Source organism: Ovis aries, chromosome 10 (assembly GCF_016772045.2).
Source record: "Ovis aries strain OAR_USU_Benz2616 breed Rambouillet chromosome 10, ARS-UI_Ramb_v3.0, whole genome shotgun sequence".
Lineage (NCBI taxonomy): Eukaryota > Metazoa > Chordata > Mammalia > Artiodactyla > Bovidae > Ovis > Ovis aries.
The window spans coordinates 72,504,644-72,527,206 of NC_056063.1; the positions used below are offsets into that span (position 1 = coordinate 72,504,644).

The 22,563-nt window shown below is 36.7% G+C and overlaps 1 protein-coding gene across 3 annotated transcripts in view; it reads right to left on the reverse strand.

Moving 5' to 3' along the window:
- UGGT2 (UDP-glucose glycoprotein glucosyltransferase 2) overlaps positions 1–22,563 on the reverse strand; it is a 154,613-nt gene that overhangs the window by 35,972 nt on the left and 96,078 nt on the right. For all 3 annotated transcript variants that reach the window (XM_060394596.1, XM_004012207.6, XM_042255013.2), the window contains 7 exons: positions 18,927–19,051; positions 13,701–13,796; positions 11,869–11,971; positions 4,827–4,906; positions 1,985–2,165; positions 1,357–1,515; positions 797–882 (listed from right to left, as the gene is read on the reverse strand). In XM_060394596.1, the coding sequence (XP_060250579.1) occupies positions 797–882; positions 1,357–1,515; positions 1,985–2,165; positions 4,827–4,906; positions 11,869–11,971; positions 13,701–13,796; positions 18,927–19,051 (830 nt within the window). The remainder of the gene's footprint in view (positions 1–796; positions 883–1,356; positions 1,516–1,984; positions 2,166–4,826; positions 4,907–11,868; positions 11,972–13,700; positions 13,797–18,926; positions 19,052–22,563) is intronic.

Here is a 22,563-nt window from a genome sequence, read left to right on the forward strand (position 1 = left end):
GACAGAGGAGCCTGGCGTGCTGTAGTGCATGAGGCTGCAAAGAGTTGGACACGACTTAGTGACTGAACAACAACAGGTGTTGGCAAACTATGGCTGGTGAGCAAAATCAAGTTGGTGGGTGAGTTTTGTATGGCCCCTGCACTAAAAATGGTTTTTACATTTTAAAATGGTTGTTGAAAAAAACAATATTGGCAAAAATTATATGTGCCTTCAAACAGTAAATATTTACTATTGGTTCCTTATTAAAAAAATATGATATCTGCTTTGTACTAGGTTCATTGATGAGTAGGAAATTTACTGAGACACCAATTCTTATCTATAAAAATGAAAAACTGAACATAATTTATAGATAATGGCTTTTCTAGATAAGACATACATATTATATAATCATTAAACAATAAATATGTTTACAGTGTTAACATGGAAAATTCTATAGAAAATAATAAGTAAAGGAGATAAAGAACAAGATGTATACAAGATGTATATTAGGCATACCTTTTGTATTTTTGAAATAAAACTATAAGAATAAATGTTACAGTTTTATAAGTAGTTTTTGTTTTATAATAATGCTATTTGTGAATGTTTTAGCTGTTTTGATGATCTTTGTTCAGTTCAGTTCAGGTGCTCAGTTGTGTCCGACTCTTTGCGACCCCATGAATTGCAGCATGCCAGGCCTCCCAGTCCATCACCAACTCCCGGAATTCACCCAAACTCATGTTCATCGAGTTGGATGATCTTTGTTATGTCACACTAAAAACTTTTTTATATATAAAAATTTTAAGTTTATACAACTCACCCAACTATTTGATAAATATCTTCAGATCTTCCTTGGCGTAATTTCAGTATCCAAGCACCTGGGTTTGCTTTTAATTGAAAATATCCCTTTTAAGATGAGAAAAATATGATCACAGTTACATGAATGAAAACAACATCCAACTGTTCAAGAAATATTATTCATGAATATTCCAACAGTATTCCATTAACTGTGGAATAATTTCCATAAATGAATTCCAAGAAAGAAGATTTTGTAATAACCTATAAAAGCATATTCTGAATGTACGACCCCCGTCATTTTTAATTACCATATTGAAGGATTTTTTCCCCTGGGAGCTATACAACAACAGCTGCTGCTGCTGCTGCTGCTAAGTCGCTTCAGTCATGTCCAACTCTGTGCAACCCCATAAATGGCAGCCCACCAGGCTCCCCTGTCCCTGGGGTTCTCCAGGCAAGAGTACTGGAGTGCGGTGCCATCGCCTTCTCCATACAACAACGGCAGGATAAAAATTATTTCATCTTATTATTAGGAAAACTTAGAGGATTTCATCAAAACTTCTAATTGAGTATGTATGTACTTACGAGATTGGCCATCACTATTGTATCTACTACAACAGGTTTATTCTTTGTGCCCAGCGTAAACTGCAGACCCCGAGGAGGTTGGTCTGTTGTTAAGTCAAAGCAATGTCCTTCGAGTAGTAGATATTCTAGTTCATATTCTGCTGTGACAGCTTTCTCAATCTAGGAGGACATATGTCATTGTTTGGGGGTTAGTAATTATCATAATGTAAATTCTGTAATAAATGCACGTGATTATTTTATTATTAGCCAAAGTATTTTCAGGGGCAGTCTCAAGTCTTCCTTTTAGCCAAGTGAACCTAACAGTTGAGTGAAATTCTTGAACATTAAAGCTTATGATTAATTTTCTTCCATTCCTGTAATACCGGCTTGACTCCACCATCCTCATATACACACCACAATCATAAAAGAGATCTGAGCACAGATGGGTGCTCGCTGAGTCCAGTTTACAGTTTTTAAGAACAGAAATAAGTAGTTTCTTGAAAACAGTACTTGTTTCAACAACTTTAGCTGGGTTCTTAATCAGTTGTTCAATTATTACTACTCTAGTGATGAACTTCATATACTTCATTAACCTGTATCCATAATCCCTACAGCATTTTGTCTTTCTTTATATAACTTTATAACTTACATCTTTTAAATGAATATTATCAAGGTCACAGTTGCTGTGTACTATTTCAACCAACCAGCCTTCCGGAGTGATCATATTGAGGGTTAGAAGGGGTGATTCAGGGATATCCAAGAATTTTGCCACTGGTCCAGTAATATCATTAGCTAACGTCAGTTCTGGTTCCAGAACAAAACGGTAAAAGCTGTTGGCAGAAAACATAAAATATATACTGTGATCAAAACTGAGATTTCTTCTAAAATATTTTAAAGTCACAAACGGCTTAAAAACATGACCAGAAAATCTTAAAAAGCCTAAAAAAACACTCTACTGAAGTTAATGCTTATGTAAATGGTAGACAATCTTTATTATTGTTTATACTATTATCTATTATAACATTGTGTATATTATATACCCTTGTTAATTATTTCTTAACGAACATGCATCCCTTTAAGATACACTGACTTATGCAGGTTCCAGGAATTTATGATCTGAATTCACTCACTGATCCTTCTTCAAATGTGACCATGGTCTATTTTTAGTGATTTTATTCACTCTTAGCACTATTAATAATATTAAGAGAAATGATAAGCAGAAAGCAAGTAAAATTTAAGCTAAAATTCTGGTACTAATTTTAAAAGTGCAATTAAAAACAAACAGGAGTGAGTTCAAAGCAGCTGCTTATTAACAGAACTTTCAGAAGTATCAGCAATTATTAGTGTATTTTAACCTTACCTTCCAGTGTCTTACATAGTAAGAAATAGTTATATTACTAAGAACAGTGATTTTCACTGTTTTGGGACAACAATCAAGGTGTCAGCTGTGCTGTGGTTATCTCAAGACTCCATGGGGGAGGAATCCACCCCCAGGCTCCTGCAGCTCCTCACTAGTCCTTGGCTGGAGATTGCACTCTGTCCTTAGCACAAGAGCATTTCCAGCAAGCTCAGCAAAGCACACAAGAGCAGGAGAGAGAGAGAGAATGCGAGCAAGACAGATGTCACAGCCTCTTATAACCTAAGTGCAGAAGAGACATTCCCTCACTTTTGCCATATTCTATTCATTAGAAGCAAATCATCACATACAACCTGCATTCAAGGAGAATCTAGGTAGGGTGTGAATCCCCAGAGGCAGAGTCAAAACAGAGAGAGTAAGAGGAGATGGTGAAGAGAACACAGTCCAAACCAAGTACCGGGTACTATCAAAGGCAGCAGAGATGTCATTAAAAAGTATCCTATGGACTTTGCAAGCAGCAATTGGTGAATTAGTAAAAATAATTCAGTGGCAAAGAGGATAAAGACTAACTTCAGGGGGAGGTACAAGTGAATGAGAGATGAAGAGGGGGGTTGGCCACACTTAAGAGAACCTGACATGACCAAGAATGGAGAAGAGAAGGAAGAGGCAGGCTCCAGAGGAGAGGAAGTTAAGGGAGCAGTTTATGTTTTAAAATTGAATAACTTCTGAGACTGAAAGAAAAGGGCTAGTAGAGAGGTTAGAGACATGGAACAAGGAACTATGTGATAAAAGCAAGGATCTAGAAATAAATGGCAAAACACAGGATCACCTTAACCAAGAGGAAAGATGACAGCTCTTCCCATACCACACAGGAAGCCTGGAAAGGTACAGGAGACAGGAGGAACTGAGGGAATTCCTGCCCATAACCTCTGTCATCTCTAAGAAGAATGAGACAGTATTTTATAAGTTAAGGTCTATGAATTATATATTTAAAAAAGTTAATAAACAGAAACCTCAAATACAGTCAGGAGACTACACTGGGGAGTACTCATAGCCTCTGATGATAACATAGCCCAACAGGAAGAAGAAAGACTTCTCTTCTTCCCTGGCAAGGACTCAGACATGAGAAGCCATGGGCTCATTGTTTACTACAGAACCCCCTATGCTGACTTCCTTTCCTCTTTAAGAGTTCTCCTTCCTCTGCCTTGTGTAGAGATTTGTACATGGCACTCTGTGGTTGCTGACCACGAATTGCAATTCTCTGCTGATCCTAAATAAACCGATCTTTTCTGGAGAAATATCTAGCAATCTATTTGTTTTTGGTCAACAGAATTAATGTGTCAACTAGTTTCCTTAATATATGCTACTAAGCATATAAGATTCTGTTGAACTCATAGGTTAAAACAAATTTAACAGTTTTTGTCTTGTGCACTGTTATTAACCACTTGCAGCATCTATCTGGTATATTAGGTATTATTTCACCGTAGAAAAGTCAAGTTCTTTCCCTTCTAACAAATTGTGCTAGATTATGTTTAATATTCTCTTCATCATATATCCCAAAGCTCTACAGAGACTTTGTGGAGAGGATTCCTACTTGTGTGAGTAAAAACTCTTTACTCATGGAAAGACCTCTCAATTAGTGGGTAAAATGAGATTTAGAAACACATAATAAAATCTGAAATACAAAAGAAAAATAAGAAGTATGAAAACTGAATGAATTTCAAGGACAAAAATCTTAGTAAGGTAATAAATGTAACCTATACCTTCATTTGTGTCATATTTTAGATTCCACATATAAGTGATATCATATGGTATTTGTCTTTTGACTTACTTCATCTAGTATGATAATCTCAAAGTACATCCACGTTGCTGCAACCCACTGTATATTTCTAAATAGGTACTTCTAAATCAAATTTTAAAAAATATCCACAGATGAACATAATTCATGTAAATTCTGCAATTACATTGGGTGAATTTTACTGGTTAGGTTACCTTAATTTTATATCAATAAACTATTTCTGATCTATGTCAACTAAGCATTTTGTGAAGAAAAAACAGGTGTGGTAATTAAGTATTTTTCCCCTTGTAGCATGTGCAAATTTTTCAAAAGGAAATTATGTTCACGCAGACTGACCTCTTTAAAGGGGCTTCTGAAAGTTTACTCCTGCAGTTCATGAACAACTTTAACTTCATGTTAATAATCTTGCCAAGGACCTATTAGAAAAAAAATCCCATATTTGAAATTAATATTAATGGCTAACACTTACTGAGTATTTACTATGCACCAGGAACTATATTAATACTTGACATCTGTTAACTCGTCTGATTCTCACAACATCCTTCTGAGGTAGCTACTTTTATAGCCAAGGCACAGACAGATGTAGCAATTTGCCATGATCACACAGTAAGTCAGGGCAGAGGTCAGATTTGAATCCACACAGTTGATATCATTGCCCAAAGGTTATGCTGCCTACCTTTTGCCTAGTGTGACTTCCTTTCATGGCATTTAAATTTCTTCACTACCGAAGAACAAATAAAATAATTATTAGAACCTCAATCAGTTCAGTTAAGTCACTCAGTCAACGTCTGACTCTTTGCGACCCCATGAATCGCAGCACGCCAGGCCTCCCTGTCCATCACCAACTCCCGGAGTCTACCCAAACCCATGTCCATTGAGTCGGTGATGCCATCCAGCCATTTCATCCTCTGTTGTCCCCTTCTCCTCCTGCCCTCAATCCTTTCCATCAATAGGGTCTTTTCCAATGAGTCAACTCTTCGCATGAGGTGGCTAAAGTACTGGAGTTTCAGCTTCACCATCAGTCCTTCCAATGAACACCCAGGACTGATCTCCTTTAGGATGGACTGGTTGGATCTCCTTGCAGTCCAAGGGACTCTCAAGAGTCTTCTCCAACACCACAGTTCAAAAGCATCAATTCTTCGGCGCTCAGCTTTATTCACAGTCCAATTCTCACATCCAGACACGACCACTGGAAAAAACCATAGCCTTGACTACATGACCTTTGTTGGCAAAGTAATGTCTCTGCTTTTAAATATGTTATCTAGGTTGGTCATAACTTTCCTTCCAAAGAGTAAGCATCTTTTAATTTCATGGCTGCAATCACCATCTACAGTGATTTTGGAGCCCAGAAAATAAAGTCAGCCAGTGTTTCCACTGTTTCCCCATCTATTTCCCATGAAGTGATGGGACTGGATGCCATGATCTTCATTTTCTGAATATTGAGCTTTAAGCCAACTTTTTCACTCTCCTCCTTCACTTTCATCAAGAGGCTTTTTAGTTCCTCTTCAGTTTCTGCCATAAAGGTGGTGGTGTCTGCATATCTGAGAACCTCAATGTGCAAATACAAAGTAGTGACCTCACAACTGTATGGCAAGGGTGTCCTGATCTGCTGGGAGCCACCACGGGAGATCCTACCCATGACAAAGTTCATGTGGAAAAGAACTGTTAAGCAGGCTTCAGAACTCAAGGAGCTCCCTAGGCTTTCTCGAGCATCTACCCCTAAACCAGAATCTGTCTGTTTCACTATTTCATGACTTTCACCAACTCCTCTGACATTAACAGGGGGCTAACCCTGACCACCTTTCTCTGGAGAAAATCAACTTAGGGCTATAGCTAATAAGTCTCCTGGACATGAGAGGAATATTTCAAATCAAACCCCCTCTGTTAGCATTCCAGCTTGCTCGGCAGGTATATCCAGACTCTCACAGCTACGCATGTGATTATTTACAGCCTCCCAAATGTGAGAGGCATGGAAAGCCTAAAATATAGAGCCTTTCAAAGAGTTAAAAATTATTAGAGTAGCACTGGTGTAGGATTTCATTATTGGGCCAATGCTTGTTGCTAAGTTCCCATATCTCTTATCTACTGTGCACCTGGGAATGCATTAGTTAACATAGTGAGAATGTAAGAAAAACAAGTGTAGCCTTGAAATTAACCACATCAGACTTTTGAGCTAATTGGTTCTTTCTTGTAACTCACTGCACCTTTACTCTGTGAAATGTAACTCTGTTTGGCATTTTCTGAGGCTGACATAGATTAGAAATATAAAGAAAAAAACACTTTGAGGGAAAATAAGTTTTCTGGTTGAGCAGCCTTTATCAAGAGGGTCATAAAATGTTCACAGGCCTCCAAGGCCAGAAGATACTGTACACAACATCATTTGTGGGAAAGGTATGCAGAAAAAATCCTGGTTTCGATAGGGCAAAACTGCTAGAATGTTTGGGCTGACTCTGTATGACCTTACATCTTTCATTTCTCTATATATACAAAAAAGCATATAAGTACCTTTTGAAAATAAAGCTATTGGGCCTCGCTCACCAAAGCAGCTTGGTCTCCCCATGTCAATCATTCTCTCTCTCTCTCTCACTTTTTCAGGCTGATCCTTGGAGCATAGAGGCTCCCTGCATTCACTTATCTGCCCGGGTTTCTAAGACCTGAATGGGAAGATGTTCTGCATCTTCACTCCCTCGGGAGACCGGGAGGGCACCTGTGGCCTCCATGAACAGGGCAAACTTCTTGTCTCGGAGTTTTATTGGCTTTCTATGTAAACCAAGGAATATCAGCCTCTTTCTCTCCTCTATTTTCTTATCTTCAACATTCTTTCCTTATCTCTCTCTAAACCAATCACTGACGCCGTTTCTCATTCAGGTTTCCCTGGATCCTGCGAGGGCTGGACCCCGGCACTGATCCTTATGGAATTTCATCTACATTGTAAAAGATATGGGAAGGTCTTAGCTACATACAGATAAAATAGTCTCTTTTCATTTTCCTAGAGCATTAAAATAGGAGAATTTTTAATTCTGATAGTCCTTACATTTATATAGGCAACAAGTCAGTGAAGATGTGAAAATATCAGACAACAAAGGACAGATGTAAAAGGAGAATAAAACACATATATGGAACAGAAAGGATACATGTTTGAGGAGGAATTACAATATACAGACTAAGCATTTAAGAGCTCTGAATTTTAATTCCCATTCTGTCACTCTTACTAGCTACAATGGAGGCTGCTGAGCCATTGTTTCTCCCAAGTGTTAAATGAGACACTATCCATTTCTTCTGGTAAATTAATTTATGCTTTATAGCACAAAATTATAGCATAAAATTTCTGTATAGAATGAAATGAGTTATGTGAAGTTCTGAGCTGCTTTGAAATGAAGTATGCTACTATTACCAATGATGTAAACTAGAATATAATTCCATATCTTGTATTTCTGTATAACCCATATTTCTTACTCCTAAATTCTATGTTTACATAAAAGCTTCAGAGATAAGCAATTTTTTTTCCTGAATAATGAGTCTCCATAGGAATAGGGAATTTATATACTAAAAGGCATCATACTACCTCCATTTCGTATCAGTATGATTACTGATTTCTGTTTTCTACAGAATAATATTGTGCCTAAAGAAGTTAAAGTTTGAAGGTACAGAAATGCAGAAAGAATAAGGCAAGTAAATCAACTACAGAATTAACTTTGCCCCAGTTATACACTGAATAGGTATAATGGCAAAGGGGATCCAAAATTGCTTGTACACATTAAAGAAATGCATTTATAAGAGATACCTATTACCCACTTTCCCAGTATGATTTGGTAGGGCACACCAACTTCTGAGAGAAACAGCATTTTGAAATTTTGATAGAATGTATCAGTATGATACATCAGTATGTATGATGTATACATACATCAGTATGACCCAGCTTGATCATTTACTTCTTTTCCCAGACTTGATACCTAATTATTTTTGCTTGTTTCCAAAAGTAAATAGTCATAGAATAGTTTCCACTTCGAGAATATTTTCTAATGTGTCTTTTAAAACAGTATTGAGTAATTTCAAATAGGAGTATCCAAAAATTTTGAACATCACTAGAAAAAATATGCCTTCCAACATGAGTAGCTTATTCAAATTTAAGTACTGAAAGCTGCATCACAATATGAATCTTTTGAGATTATAAGTACAGGAAAAGCCACAGAATGTTCTTTCAGTGTCTACTATCTGAATTATAATATTCATTCTCTACTTTCCACTGATGGAATCTATAGGCTTCCCTGGGGGCTCAGTAGTAAAAGAATCTGCCTGCAATGCTGAGATTAGGGTTCGATCCCTTGGTAGGGAAGATCCTCTGGAGAAGGGAATGGCAACCCACTCCAGTATTCTTGCCTGGAAACTCCCATGGACAGAGGAGCTTGGTGGGCTATAGATCATGGGGTCACAAAATCAGACACAACTGAGCAACTAACACACTACTTCCTAGTGAAGGAATCTTCAGGTTTACATGTAGTATCTACCCCCACCCCTTGTGACTAGGTGCAGCTGGCTGGCTGGCTACAGTCTGGTCAATGGGATGTGACTGGATGTTTGGGGCTGGGGTTGCATCCTTGTCTCCCCTGCCTGCTGCAGTGATACAGAGATGATGTTGTGATCTTAGACTGCCACAGAGAAGCTGCTTCATGAGGACAGCTGAACAGTACGGAAGGTGGCCGAGTCCCTCACCCTGTGGAGCTTCCCTGGCAACTCCACACGGCTTACACTTGGAAGCAGAGATGACAGAAATCAACTTCAGACTTGAAGGTACTTTGCTTTTGTTCAGTTCAGTTGCTCAGTTGTGTCCAAATCTTTGCGACCCCATGAACTGCAGCATGCCAGGCCTCCCTGTCCATCACCAACTCCTGGAGTCAACCCAAACCCATGTCCATTGAGTTGGTGATGCCATCCAATCATCTCATCCTCTGTTGTCCCCTTCTCCTCCTGCCCTCAATCTTTCCCAGCATCAGGGTCTTTTCCAATGAGTCAGCTCTTCACATCAGGATGCCAAAGTACTGGAGTTTCAGCTTCAACATCAGTTCTTCCACTGAACACCCAGGACTGATCTCCTTTAGGATGGACTGGTTGGATCTCCTTGCAGTCCAAGGGACTCTCAAGAGTCTTCTCCAACACCACAGTTCAAAAGCATCAATTCTTTGGCGCTCAGCTTTCTTCACCATCCAACTCTCACATCCAGACAAGACCACTGGAAAAACTATAGCCTTGACTAGATGGACCTTTGTTGACAAAGTAATGTCTCTGCTTTTTAATATGCTGTCTAGGTTGGTCATAACCTTCCTTCCAAGAGTAAGCGTCTTTTAATTTCATGGCTGAAATCACGATCTGCAGTGATTTTGGAGCCCAGAAAATAAAGTCAGGCAGTGTTTCCACTGTTTCTCCATCTATTTGCCATGAAGTGATGGGACCAGATGCCATGATCTTCGTTTTCTGAATGTTGAGCTTTAAGCCAACTTTTTCACTCTCCACTTTCACTTTCATCAAGAGGCTCTTTAGTTCTTCTTTGCTTTCTGCCGTAAGAGTGGTGTCATCTGCATCTCTGAGGTTATTGATATTTCTCCCGGCAATCTTGATTCCAGTTTATGCTTCATCCAGCCGAACGTTTCTCATGATATACTCTGCATATAAGTTAAATAAGCAGGGTGACTATATGCCTTGACGTACTCCTTTTCCTATTTGGAACCAGTCTGTTGTTCCATGTCCAGTTCTAACTGTTGCTTCCTGACCTGCATATAGGTTTCTCAAGAGGCAGGTCAGGTGGTCTGGTATTCCCATCTCTTTCTGAATTTTCCACAGTTTATTGTGATCCACACAGTCAAAGGCTTTGGCATAGTCAATAAAGCAGAAATAGATGTTTTTCTCCAACTCTTCTGCCCTTTCCATGATCCAGCGGATGCTGGCAATTTGATCTCTGGTTCCTCTGCCTTTTCTAAAACCAGCTTAAACATCTGGAAGTTCACGGTTCACGTACTGCTGAAGCCTGTCTTGCAGAATTTTGAGCATCACTTTACTAGCATGTGAGATGAGTGCAATTGTGTGGTAGTTTGAGCATTCTTTGGCATTGCCTTTCTTTGGATTGGAATGAAAACTGACCTTTTCCAGTCCTGTGGCCACTGCTGAGTTTTCCAAATTTGCTGGCATATTGAGTGCAGCACTTTCACAGCATCATCTTTCAGGATTTGAAATAGCTCAACTAGAATTCCATCACCTCCACTAGCTTTGTTCGTAGTGATGCTTTTTAAGGCCCACTTGACTTCCCATTCCAGGATGTCTGGCTCTAGGTGAGTGATCACACCATCATGATTATCTGGGTAGTGAAGATCTTTTTTGTACAGTTCTTCTGTGTATTCTTGCCACCTCTTCTTAATATCTTCTGCTTCTGTTAAGTCCCTACCATTTTTGTCCTTTATTGAGCCCATCTTTTCTTTAAATGTTCCCTTGGTATCTCTAATTTTCTTGAAGAGGTCTCTAGTCTTTCCCATTTTATTGTTGCACTGATCTATTGCCTTGATCACTGAGGAAGGCTTTCTCATCCCTCCTTGCTATTCTTTAGAACTCTTTGGAACTTTGCTTTTGTTACAGTGGCCAAACCTCTTGAACACAACTTTTTTGCTTTTTCTTCCACTAGCTTCCCCTGTATGGTTAATGTTACTTAGTATACTCTAAACTTATCATACTCATTAAGCTTAGACATCTGCTTCTCCAGAAGCCATTCTCCACACCAGGGGAAAGAAAAATGACCATGGCAGGACACTTGTATCAGTTAGCTCAGGCTGCCATAATAAGTCACCACAGACCAGGTGGCTTGAACTACAGAAATTTATTTCACGTCAAGGTGCTGGCAGACTCAGTTCCTGGAGAGGGCTCTCTTCCTGGCTTTTAGGTGGCTGCCATGTTGCGGTGTTCTCACATGACCTCTTCGCTGTATATGAGGAGAGAATGATCTCTTCTCCTCTTCTTATAAGGCTATTCATCCTACTGGATTCCAGCCTAAACTGTAACACTTCATTTAACCTTACTTACTTACCCAAGTCCCTATTTCCAAATACAGTCACATTGGAGATGAGGGTTCTGGGGTAATGGGGACAACAATTATGTCCTTATTAACACCTAATCTGGTCCTCCCATAATACCCCAGGCACAGCTCTATCTTTTCATTTTCTACATTGATATATGACAATCTATTTAGAATGTTGTATGAAATAAAGAATCAAGACCAAACATTTGATTATACTTGAAAACAAACCTGAAAAGATTATGAATTTCAAAATAAAAGTAGTATATATCATATAATAAATATATGTATACTGTTCAATAAAATGTAAAATTATCTTACAATTAATAACTGTGCCATCTTCTGTGCTTCTCTTGTCAATGGATCAACAATAGCAATGACATCAAAGGACATATCATTCTCTATAGAATTTATCTTTATAATGCTAGAAAAATAAGATGAAAGATGATCAGTTAAGTCTACTCAAGTACTGAATTAATCTTAATCTTAGCTATGTACATTCTTATAAATTTATTTTTCACTGGATTAAAAAATCCTGGCTATTTCTTCATAGAAGAAAATGCAAATTTAAAAGTTTAATGTCTGTGTTCAATAATCCAGAAAATCCCAGACAATTAGAGAAAATGAAGAAATTATGAATAAATAATTTAGAAAACTCTTCAGAGAACAATATAATTTTAGTGGAAAAAACTCTGATAATTTTAAGCTCCTCAAATTCTCATGGGTCATACAATGTAAAAAATAAAACAAAGATGCTTTTTTGGTAGTTAATTGTATTTCCTCAGATTTGAGAATGATAAAATTAGCTACTTGGTACTTTTATTAAATTTAATAGTTTTTAAAACCCAGCGTATTATTAACAGGAAAGCTCAGGGGAAAAACACCCACCCAAATGTATCATATAATCTTGACCTCAGTCACCCTCTCCACACTTCCTTCCCTCTGTCCTTTCCATTCAGTCTTTCACTGAAACAAGTGCTAAGATAGAAGATGAATTATATGTTAAAATAAAAAGTTGGGGAACTTATTTAAAGTACAGAAAAGGCCAGTATGAGATAATAAATCCTACATTTAATTCAATGAAAAGTTTTAAGTATACATTTAATTGAAAGTACAGAATAGTCCAACTGAATTACTGTTATAACATTTTAACAACATAGGAAGTCAGGTAATTTTTTTTTTGAGGGGTATAAAATTGGAAAATAAGGAAGGAAGTGCCAGCCATTTTAAGTTTATGATAAACTAATTTGTCTCAATTTAGTTTTATAAGAACAGTGATTGGAAAAAGATAATAAAATCTATAGTTTCATCACATAATGTCTAACTGATTTTTTTTCCTATTCTAAGTGGTCCTTAAATTAAAAAAAAATTCCAGCTGTGGACCCAGATAATTGTATGTATGTATGAATTTTATTTCCAATATTTTAAAGGATAAGTATTATATAGTGAAATTATAAACTAGTTTATTATTCTAAAACAGTATTTCTCTGATGGCTGGTTTTAGAAATCTAATTTTTTAAGGAATAATACATTTTTAACAAAAAAGTGTTTCACGAATACTCAACAGCACAGTTTACCCAAAACGAACCTTTTGTTTTCTTTTAACTACACCATATCTCATAACTGTCAATGCATGGACGCACACTGAAAATCTCACTCCTCCACCCCAAAGGATAAAGTATTCTCCAAATTTACCTGACTAGATAGGTTCTCCCTCATAAGATATTTGTCAACATCTCAGAGCAATGTTCCATAGAACACATTCTGTGATATTCTTTTGTACATGTCTACACTTAATTAAGCAGATTTCTTTGGTAATAGAGTCTTTTATACAGTGACAACATAAAGCTATTATTATTTATAATGATTATACTGCATAAATTTCAAATGAACTTGAGTGTGGAAGAAAGATGAGAGTAAGACAAATCATATTAGGTTTACTTACTTGAAACTTCATATCCTATACATATATATAAAAAATAATTTATTTACCAGAATATAATTGATTAGAATTTGTTTCCTAATCTTATCAAAAACATTTATTGTCTAACAACTTTTAATTCTGCTTTAACTTTGGCTATATCATGAACACAAATGTAAATAACTAAGTACAGGATGCAGTGACAGAAAACACAGCACTAAGATATTCTTACCTGTGACTCTCCTTAAGAAATGTGATGTCATACCGAGAGGCACGTTTAGGCAAAGAGGAAACAAAAGCATCAATTTTCATAACAAGGTCACTCAAGCTAGAGAAACAAGATAAACAATGAATGAATTTTGGGGGAAGAAAGGTCCATACTTCATCTATCATATAACACCTTAAGAAAGGGGAATTTACTGCAAAGTATCTCTAGCAGATAAACTGTATGTAAAAGACTTTTCTTCCAAACTTGTAGATTCTATCAAAAGTACAATGACTGCTGCTTCTAAGGTCAACCTATTTTTTTTATCATTGATATGACTGATAGCTAAACCATATAAGTGATATTCCTAATAGTGTCTATAATCATATAGAGAATTATTCAATTAGTTAAAACTTGCTGAGTTGCTGGTTATATATCCAAGCACTTAGACCCACGTAGGGAAGAAAGAAGAGCAGGCAGAAAAAACAAAAAGTAAATGGTAAGATATCTACTTTCACAGAATTTTTAATATAGTTAAGAAGCCCAGATTTCTATGGTCTCAAATTCATTCAAAAACTAAAAATGTACAAAATAAACACCTAGATTAAATATAATCAAATACAGAAAATGTGTACATTTAATGACATGCTGACACATCATTAAAATATCAAAATGTGTATTTTAATGATAACAGAAAATGTTAGCTGAAATTTAAGTAGGAAAAAAAAAAAAGAAAAACAGAAAAGATAGGCATCTCCATTTTATAAACACAGAAATTCAGAGTCAGAGGGGTTGAGAACCTTGTCAGTATTGTCAGTATTTCTCTACTGTATCATTTTTTGCTGGATATATAGTTCCTGTACACTTTATATTATTTATATTTGTAAACAATATCTTTCACAGAGCATTGCATTTAATTGCCACTTAATAAACATAAAATAAAAGAATTAATCAAAATCATAATCTACTCCTAAACTTCCTTAAAGGTTTAGAAACTTAAGGTTAAATTAGCCACACAGTCTCTAATATGTAAAATCGTAGGCACAATGGAGGAAATATTTATAGACAACATGTTCCCCATGTTTTTTAAAGTGGGCTGTTATGCACTTAGAGAAGAGGGAGATTAAAAAAAAAAAAAAAGAAAATCTTTGAGGCCTCCAACAAACTTTTCCTAGATTTTCTGAATTGTCAGCTATCCAGGTCAATTTTTCTCTTTTTGAAAAGTGCTTTGAAATGAAGAGAGGAAAAGTGAATGTGTTAATCCCTTAGTCATGTCTGACTCTTAGCAACACTATGGACTGTATGGGATTTCCCAGGTAAGACTACTGGAATGGGTTGCCATTCCCTTTTCCAGGGAATCTTCCTGATGCAGAGATTGAACCCGCATCTCCTGAATTGGCACGTAGGATTCTTACCATTGAGTTACTAGGAAAGCCAGATCATAAGTACTAGGGATAAAGTTAAAAACACACGTGTAAGACTTCATGGGGAAAAAGTCGAAGCTTCACTGAAGAATCTAAAAGGAACACCGTGCTATGCTTAGTTGCTCAGTTGTGTTTGACTCTGCAATCACATGAACTGTAGGCAGCCAGGCTCCTCTGTCCACTGAGATTCTCCAGGCAAGAACACTGGAGTGGGTTGCAAAGCCCTCCTCCAGGGGATCTTCCCAACCCAGGGATCAAACCCAGGTCTCCCACACTGCAGGCAGATTCTTTACCAGCTGAGCCACCAGGGAAGCCCAAAAGGAACTCTAAAGACCCTGAATAAGCGTGTCTGTCTACCCACTTACCTACCTACATATATATGTATGTATGTATGTATGTGTGTGTAGTTTCATAATAAATATGTATATATTTAATGGGTAAGATAATGCAATATTACATAAAGATGGCAATTCTTTTTAAACAATAAATTCAAAGAAATTCCCATAAAAATAGCAGGAAGGTTTTCTGTAGAACTTGTTATTCTGGTCTTAATAATATTTATATGAAAATGTAGCCCCAAAAAAAGGTCAAGACAACTTTGAAGAAGTAGCAGGAGTAATTTTCACTATCTGATATTGAAATTTATTATAAAGCTGTGGTAGTTAGAACATGGGACTGCATAAGACAAGACATCAGTGGAACAGTATAAAGATCTAAGAAGAATCAAAGACATACATCAGAAAAAAAGCAAAACTGTAAAACTTTTAGAAGAAAATAAAAGAGACTACCTTTATGAATTCAGACCAAGGGAAATATTTATACACCCTATACACACACACACACGAGTACACACCCTTTACTTCACATACAGATCACAGATTACAAAGGAAAAACCCAGAGAATATTTTGACTTCTCTGTAAAAAGTTACAATTCAATAGCCAAGCCACAAACTGGAATAGTATATTACTGATAAAGATAAATATACCACACGTTTATAAATCGCTGAAAGAAGAAAACCCAACAGATAACTAAGCAAAAAGCATGAACATATCTTTTACAGAAGAGCAAACAAATTAAAACAATCATGTGAGAAGATATTCAACTTTACTAGAAGACAAGGAAGTAGAATTAAAACAAGATGCACTTCCTTGTCTTCTAGAAGGAACTGTAAACTAAAACAAGATGCATTCAAGAGGGAGGGGACATATGTATACCTATGGCTGATTCACGTTGATATATGGCAGAAACTAATACAATATCTAAAGCAATTATCACTCAATTAAAAATAAATAAAAAAACAAGATGTAATTTCATATCCATAAGATAGGAAATGAACAGGTTGGGGGTAAGGACTTCAGGAAACAAAAATAGTCCATTTCTGGTGGGAGTGTTAACTGTTCCAACTCCTTTGAAGGACAGAATTTAGCAATATCTGATAAAGCTGAAGGTATGTCTATCCTAAACCCAGTAACAACACTCCTTTAGTCTAGAGAAACTCATACATTGCACAAGGAGTCATGTAAACTAAGTTCATGATAGCACTTGCATAATAGTATTTTGGGGGCTTCAAAATCACTGCAGATGATGATTTCAGCCATGAAATTAAAAGACGCTTACTCCTTGGAAGAAAAGTTATGACCAACCTAGACAGCATATTGAAAAGCAGATATATTACTTTGCCAGCAAAGATCCGTCTAGTTAAGGATATGGTTTTTCCAGTGGTCATGTATGGATGTGAGAGTTGGACTATAAAGAAAGCTGAGTGCTGAAGAATTGATGCTTTTGAACTGTGGTGTTGGAGAAGACTCTTGAGAGTCCCTTGGACTGCAAGGAGATCCAACCAGTCCATCCTATAGGAGATCAGTCCTGGGTATTCACTGGAAGGACTGATGTTGAAGCTGAAACTCTAATACTTTGGCCACCTCATGCAAAGAGTTGATTCATTGGAAAAGACTCTGATGCTGGGAGGGATTGGGGGCAGGAGGAGAAGGGGACGACAGAAGACGAGATGGCTAGATGGCATCACTGACTCGATGGACGTGAGTCTGAGTGAACTCCGGGAGTTGGTGATGGACAGGGAGGCCTGGCGTGCTGTGATTCATGGGGTCACAAGGAGTCAGACACGACTGAGCGACTGAAGTGAACTGAACTGAACGGGACCAAATGCCATTATCTTAGTTTTTTAATATTTAGTTTTAAGCCAGCTCTTTCACTCTCCTCCTTCACTCTCATCAAGAGGCTCTTTAGTTCCTCTTCGCTCTCTGCCATTAAAGTGGTATCATCCTCATATCTGAGGCTGTTGATGTTCCTCTTATCTTGATTCCATACAGGGTTCCTTGTTCCTATCTTGTAACTCACCCAGCTGGGCATTCCTCATGATTTGCTCAGCATATAGGTTAAGCAAACAGGATGACAGCAGACAGCCTCCTTTCTCAATCTTGAACCAATCAGTTCTTCCATACAGGGTTCCGTTGCTTCTTGACCCACAGTTTTCTTAGGAGACAGGTAAGATGGTCTGGTATTTCTATCTCTTTAAGAGCTTTCCACAGTTTGTTATGATCCACACAGTCAAAGGCTTTAGCATAGCTGATGAAACGGAGTAGATGTTTTTCTGGGAATTTTCCTTGCTTTCTCTGTGATCCAGTGAATGCTGGCAATTTGATCTCCGGTTCCTTCCTTTTCTAAAGCCAGCTTGGACATCTGAAAGTTTTTGGTTTGCATAATGCTGAAGCCTCACGTTCAAGATTTTGAACATGAACTTATTAGTGTAGGAGATGAGTGCAATTGTCTGATGGTTAGCACATTCTTTGTGCTACACACATAAATCAGATAGCTTTTTTTAAAAAAACAAACAAACTAATTTTGAAATAATTATAGACTCACAGGCTAGTATATAGAGGCTCTTCAACCCTCTATCTGGCTTCCTTCAAAGGAGACATTCCACATACCAAACCAGAAAATCACCATTGAAACAATACTGTTTACTGGACTACAGATCATGTTCAGTTTTCACATGGACTCGTGTGTGTGTGTGTGTGTGTGTGTGTGTGTGTGTGTGTGTGTGTGTGGTTTTATGCAGTCTCATTGCCTGTTTAGGTTTGTATAAGCACCACCACTGCTCCATCATCACCGGGGAGTTCCCTGAGATGGCTGGATGGCATCACTGACTCGATGGACATGAATTTGGGTAAACTCCAGGAGTTGGTGATGGATATGGAGGCCTGGCGTGCTGCGATTCACAGAGTCACAAAGAATTGGACTCGACTGAGCAACTGAACTGAATGAACTAAAGGCAAGTTAATTGTACTTCAGTCATGAAGTATATAAGTGAATTGCAATATATTCACAAAATACTGGAAAGAAATTGAAGTGAATAAGTTCAGTCTATATACATGAAAATGGGAAAATGGATAAAGTTCTTACAGAGGCAGTTTGCAAAAGGAGCCTATGTATAATAGTGTATCTCTAAAAAAGTCAAGGCTTTAACACAGCAAACAATAATAGATAATTACATATGAAGCAAAAGTATAAAGGCAAATAGAGGAATAATGCATACAACGTTTGAGAAAATGGCTACCTCTTGGGGAGGGAGGAGAATGGGATGGATGGAAAGAAAACAAAAGAAATAGATCCAAGGCAAATAAAATATTAACATCTACAGTTTGGTAGTGGTGAGCAATTGGTATTTTCTACTATTTCTTTATATTCTCTACATGTCTTCTATTGTATCTTTGGTTGGTACCTGAAACACTTTCTAATTTTAAAAAGAAATCAGAGGCAAAATACCAAACTCCAAAATGAAATGCTCTTATGATTTTAAATACTTACTTCTTTGAGTTGATTTCTGTATTTTCAACAATGTCTTCAATGTTCTCTACTAACTTAGTAAATGTTATCTTTTCCAACAAGTAAAAATCTTCTGCATAGAAGTCTTCACCTAAAGGGCCTAAAAACTTAAAAATAAAAACAATTATATTATCGTGTGTCTTCTATAAGATCCCAACCTGTGACAGGTATTTTCTTATAAATAGATATTTCTTTAAGCAAAAACTGATTAAACAGATAGTGGTTATTTATCCTGCCATTTACTAAATCTACTGGGAAACATGAGAAAAGTATTTCCTCACTTTGAGATTACAAGTTAACATTTGTATAAATACCAAAATCAACATGGCAAAAAAAAAAATCAGAAAATTATTTCTATTTGAAGGTTTTACTCTGAAACATAATGCTTTCAAAAACCTAAGACTTTTCATTTTAAAGTAAATTATTCAAATAATTATCTATATTCCATAAATCTTTTACTTTCAATATTTACTATTTAATCTCTTAATTGTAGTCCATACTATACATATATCAATATATAAATAAGGCATAAAAGATCAAAACCAAGAGACAAATCACATAATTTCTTAATACCAACCATTCTTCATCTAACTGATGTATAAACTGCTGGAGCACAGCAAGATCATGTAAGTTAGTTTTAAATCAGTAACTGCAGAAGTGGGAAGCTGTAAACTTACCAGACACCTAATTTCTCAGGATGTCTATCCCATCACAACCACTCCAACTGTGCTACCATTATCATTCTGGGGGGAAGCTAATATGTGCATCATCATAACAGTATGACCATAATAAGCCTTGATATAGAAGGTGAGCCCTGGCATAGTCTTATGAACAATTAGACTTAAAGACAATTAGAAAACATGTCAACCAGAATTTTTTTTTCCCTTGGCAAAAGACCAGAATAAAACAGCCGCAAGTGGATTTTCTTACTACCCCTTCATATGCTTCCGCAATTAATATTTTATAAAAATTAATAAAGTATAGTTCTTCAATCTTTTCTCATTTGCTCATAACAAAGGTGAAATTAGCTGGAATACTGGCATCCAGCTAAACAAATACCATGTTTCACTTTAAACATAAAACCTGGTCTCTTAAATGTACAAAAAATAGGCACTATAATACTAAAAGTACACATATCAATACTCCATTTCCTTAAGATGACTGTCAATTTTAACTTTCCAAGCACTTTCAATGTTATATTTTTTGGATTATGGGTGGGATAGGCCTGGAAAATAGCTGAATTTTATCTATACCACTTCTAGTGACCAAGTAGTTTTTTGTTAATAACTCAAAAAAAAAGGAAATAAAATCTCAAATTATTTTCCTTAGGGATTAACAAGATTGGGAATCTGTACTGATTAAATTTACCAGAAAATTGGCACTATTTTACCTATGTAAGTTCAAATTGCTAGCAGAAACTATGTTTTTTTCTGTGCTTTAGTTCTTCTACTTAAAGTTGAATGTAATGTTTGTGGAATAAAATGTTAGTGTAAAATCACATAAGGGCCAAATTGAGAAATGGAACATTAGATTTGAAAATCATGTAATAGTACAATAAAACCTATCTGGAGCTTAAATCTTCTTTACAACATTTTGGAAATGTGACTTTTCAGTTAAACAGAATAACTGCTCTAACAGAAATGTACTACCTCCTTTGACAGATCATTAACATTTTAGAAAACTCTGTTAAAATGTTCATGCACGTACCGAGTAAAAATCTCTCTCTACATGTTGAAGTTTCATCCATTGGCCCTGACTCTATACTGACTCTCAATGAACATAAAATCTGTGAAAAGTGAAAGTGAAGTCACTCGGTCGTGTCTGACTCTTTGAGACCCCATGGACTGTAGCCTACCAGGCTTCTCTGTCCATGGGATTTTCCAGGCAAGAATACTGGAGTGGGTTGCCACTGCCTTCTCCCAGAGATCTTCCCAACCCAGGGATGGAACCCGGGTCTCCCACATTGCAGGCAGAAGCTTTACCCTCCAAGCCACCAAAATTTGTAAAAGTACCCAGTATTTCTCATGATAGCCTTCAGAGGTTTAGAGAAAAGAAAAGTTAATATTTACTGAAAATTTACTAGGGCCATTCTATGTGCTTTTGGTATAAAAGCATTATTTAATCTGACAACTTTGTAAAACATACTATTACTTTTTCTATCATCCAAATGAACAAATTTTATGACAAAGGTCATATAATTAATGGTGTAACTGGAATCTGAATCCAAACTGTCCTGCTAAACAAAAAGGCCTTGCTTGTTTCCCTACTCTCTGCTGTGCCATGTCTTTCAGTAATTCGTAAGTATATGGCATAATCGTCTTTCACTCACTCAGTCATGTCTGACTCTGCAACCTCATGGGCTACAGCATGCCAGGCATCCCTGTCCTTCACCGTCTCCCAGAATTTGCTCAACTCATGTCCACTGAGTTGGTGATGCCATCCAACCATCTCGTTCTCTGCTGTCACCTTATCCTCCTGCTTCAGTCTTTCCCAGCATCAGGGTCTTTTCTAATAAGTCAGTTCTTTGCATCAGGTGGCCAAAGTACTGGAGCTTCAGCATCAGTCCTTCCAATGAATATTCAGGACTGATTTCCTTTAGGACTGACTAGTTTGATCTCCTTTCAGTCCCAGGACTCTCAAGAATCTCCAACATCACAGTTCAGAAACATCAATTCTTCAGTGTTCAGCTTCTTTATGGTCCAACTCTCACATCCACAGGTGACTACTGGAAAAATCACAGCTTTGACTATAAGGACCTTTGTCGGCAAATTTATTTATTATGTAGTGTAATAAGAATAAATATAATTATATTGGGTTAGCTACAAAGTTCATTCAGATTTTTCTATAAGATGTTATGGAGAAACCTAAACAAACTTTTTGGCCAAACCAACAGCAACAATATTATTTAGGGTTTTATTTAATATTAAAATAGATTTTAAATTCTTTAGCATGTCAGTAAGAAAGTATGAGATCATCAATACTCCCTAGTTTTGATCATTTATAAACAATTTTAACTTTGAATATGTTTCAATTTTAATGTAAACATTTGGACAGGTTCAAAATGAAGACTGATTCTAAAATGTCAGAATTATTTTGAACATTAAATTATCTGGTTCAGAATTATAGCTACCTGCTACAACTGCTATGATTATTGTGTTTTATAAAAGCATTACTTTTGAGACACAGTAATAAGCTAAGTATTACATTATAGTTCAGAAACCACAGTACTTATTTTCAGATATATCACACTTTTCTATTCAAACCACAATCCTACAAAGATAATCAAAATTATAATTTTTCATTACTCAACATAAAAAGTCAACATATTTGATTTCCTAACTATCTGCAGTTCTGACCTCTCCCCTGAATTTAACTCATATCCAGTTGCTGACTCAACCAGTCTACTCACAGGTCCAGGACGGAACACTGAGCGCTTAGTATATGCAGAACTAAATTCTCTATCTGATCTTCCTTTTCTTTTGAACAAGCCTACTCCTCCTGCAAGTCTTCTTTACCTTAAAACAATGCAACTTCATTCTGCTGGTCATGCAGTTCTCTCACATCCCACAGCAAATCTGTAAGCAATTCCTGTTCACCTTTCCTTCAAAATACATCTCAC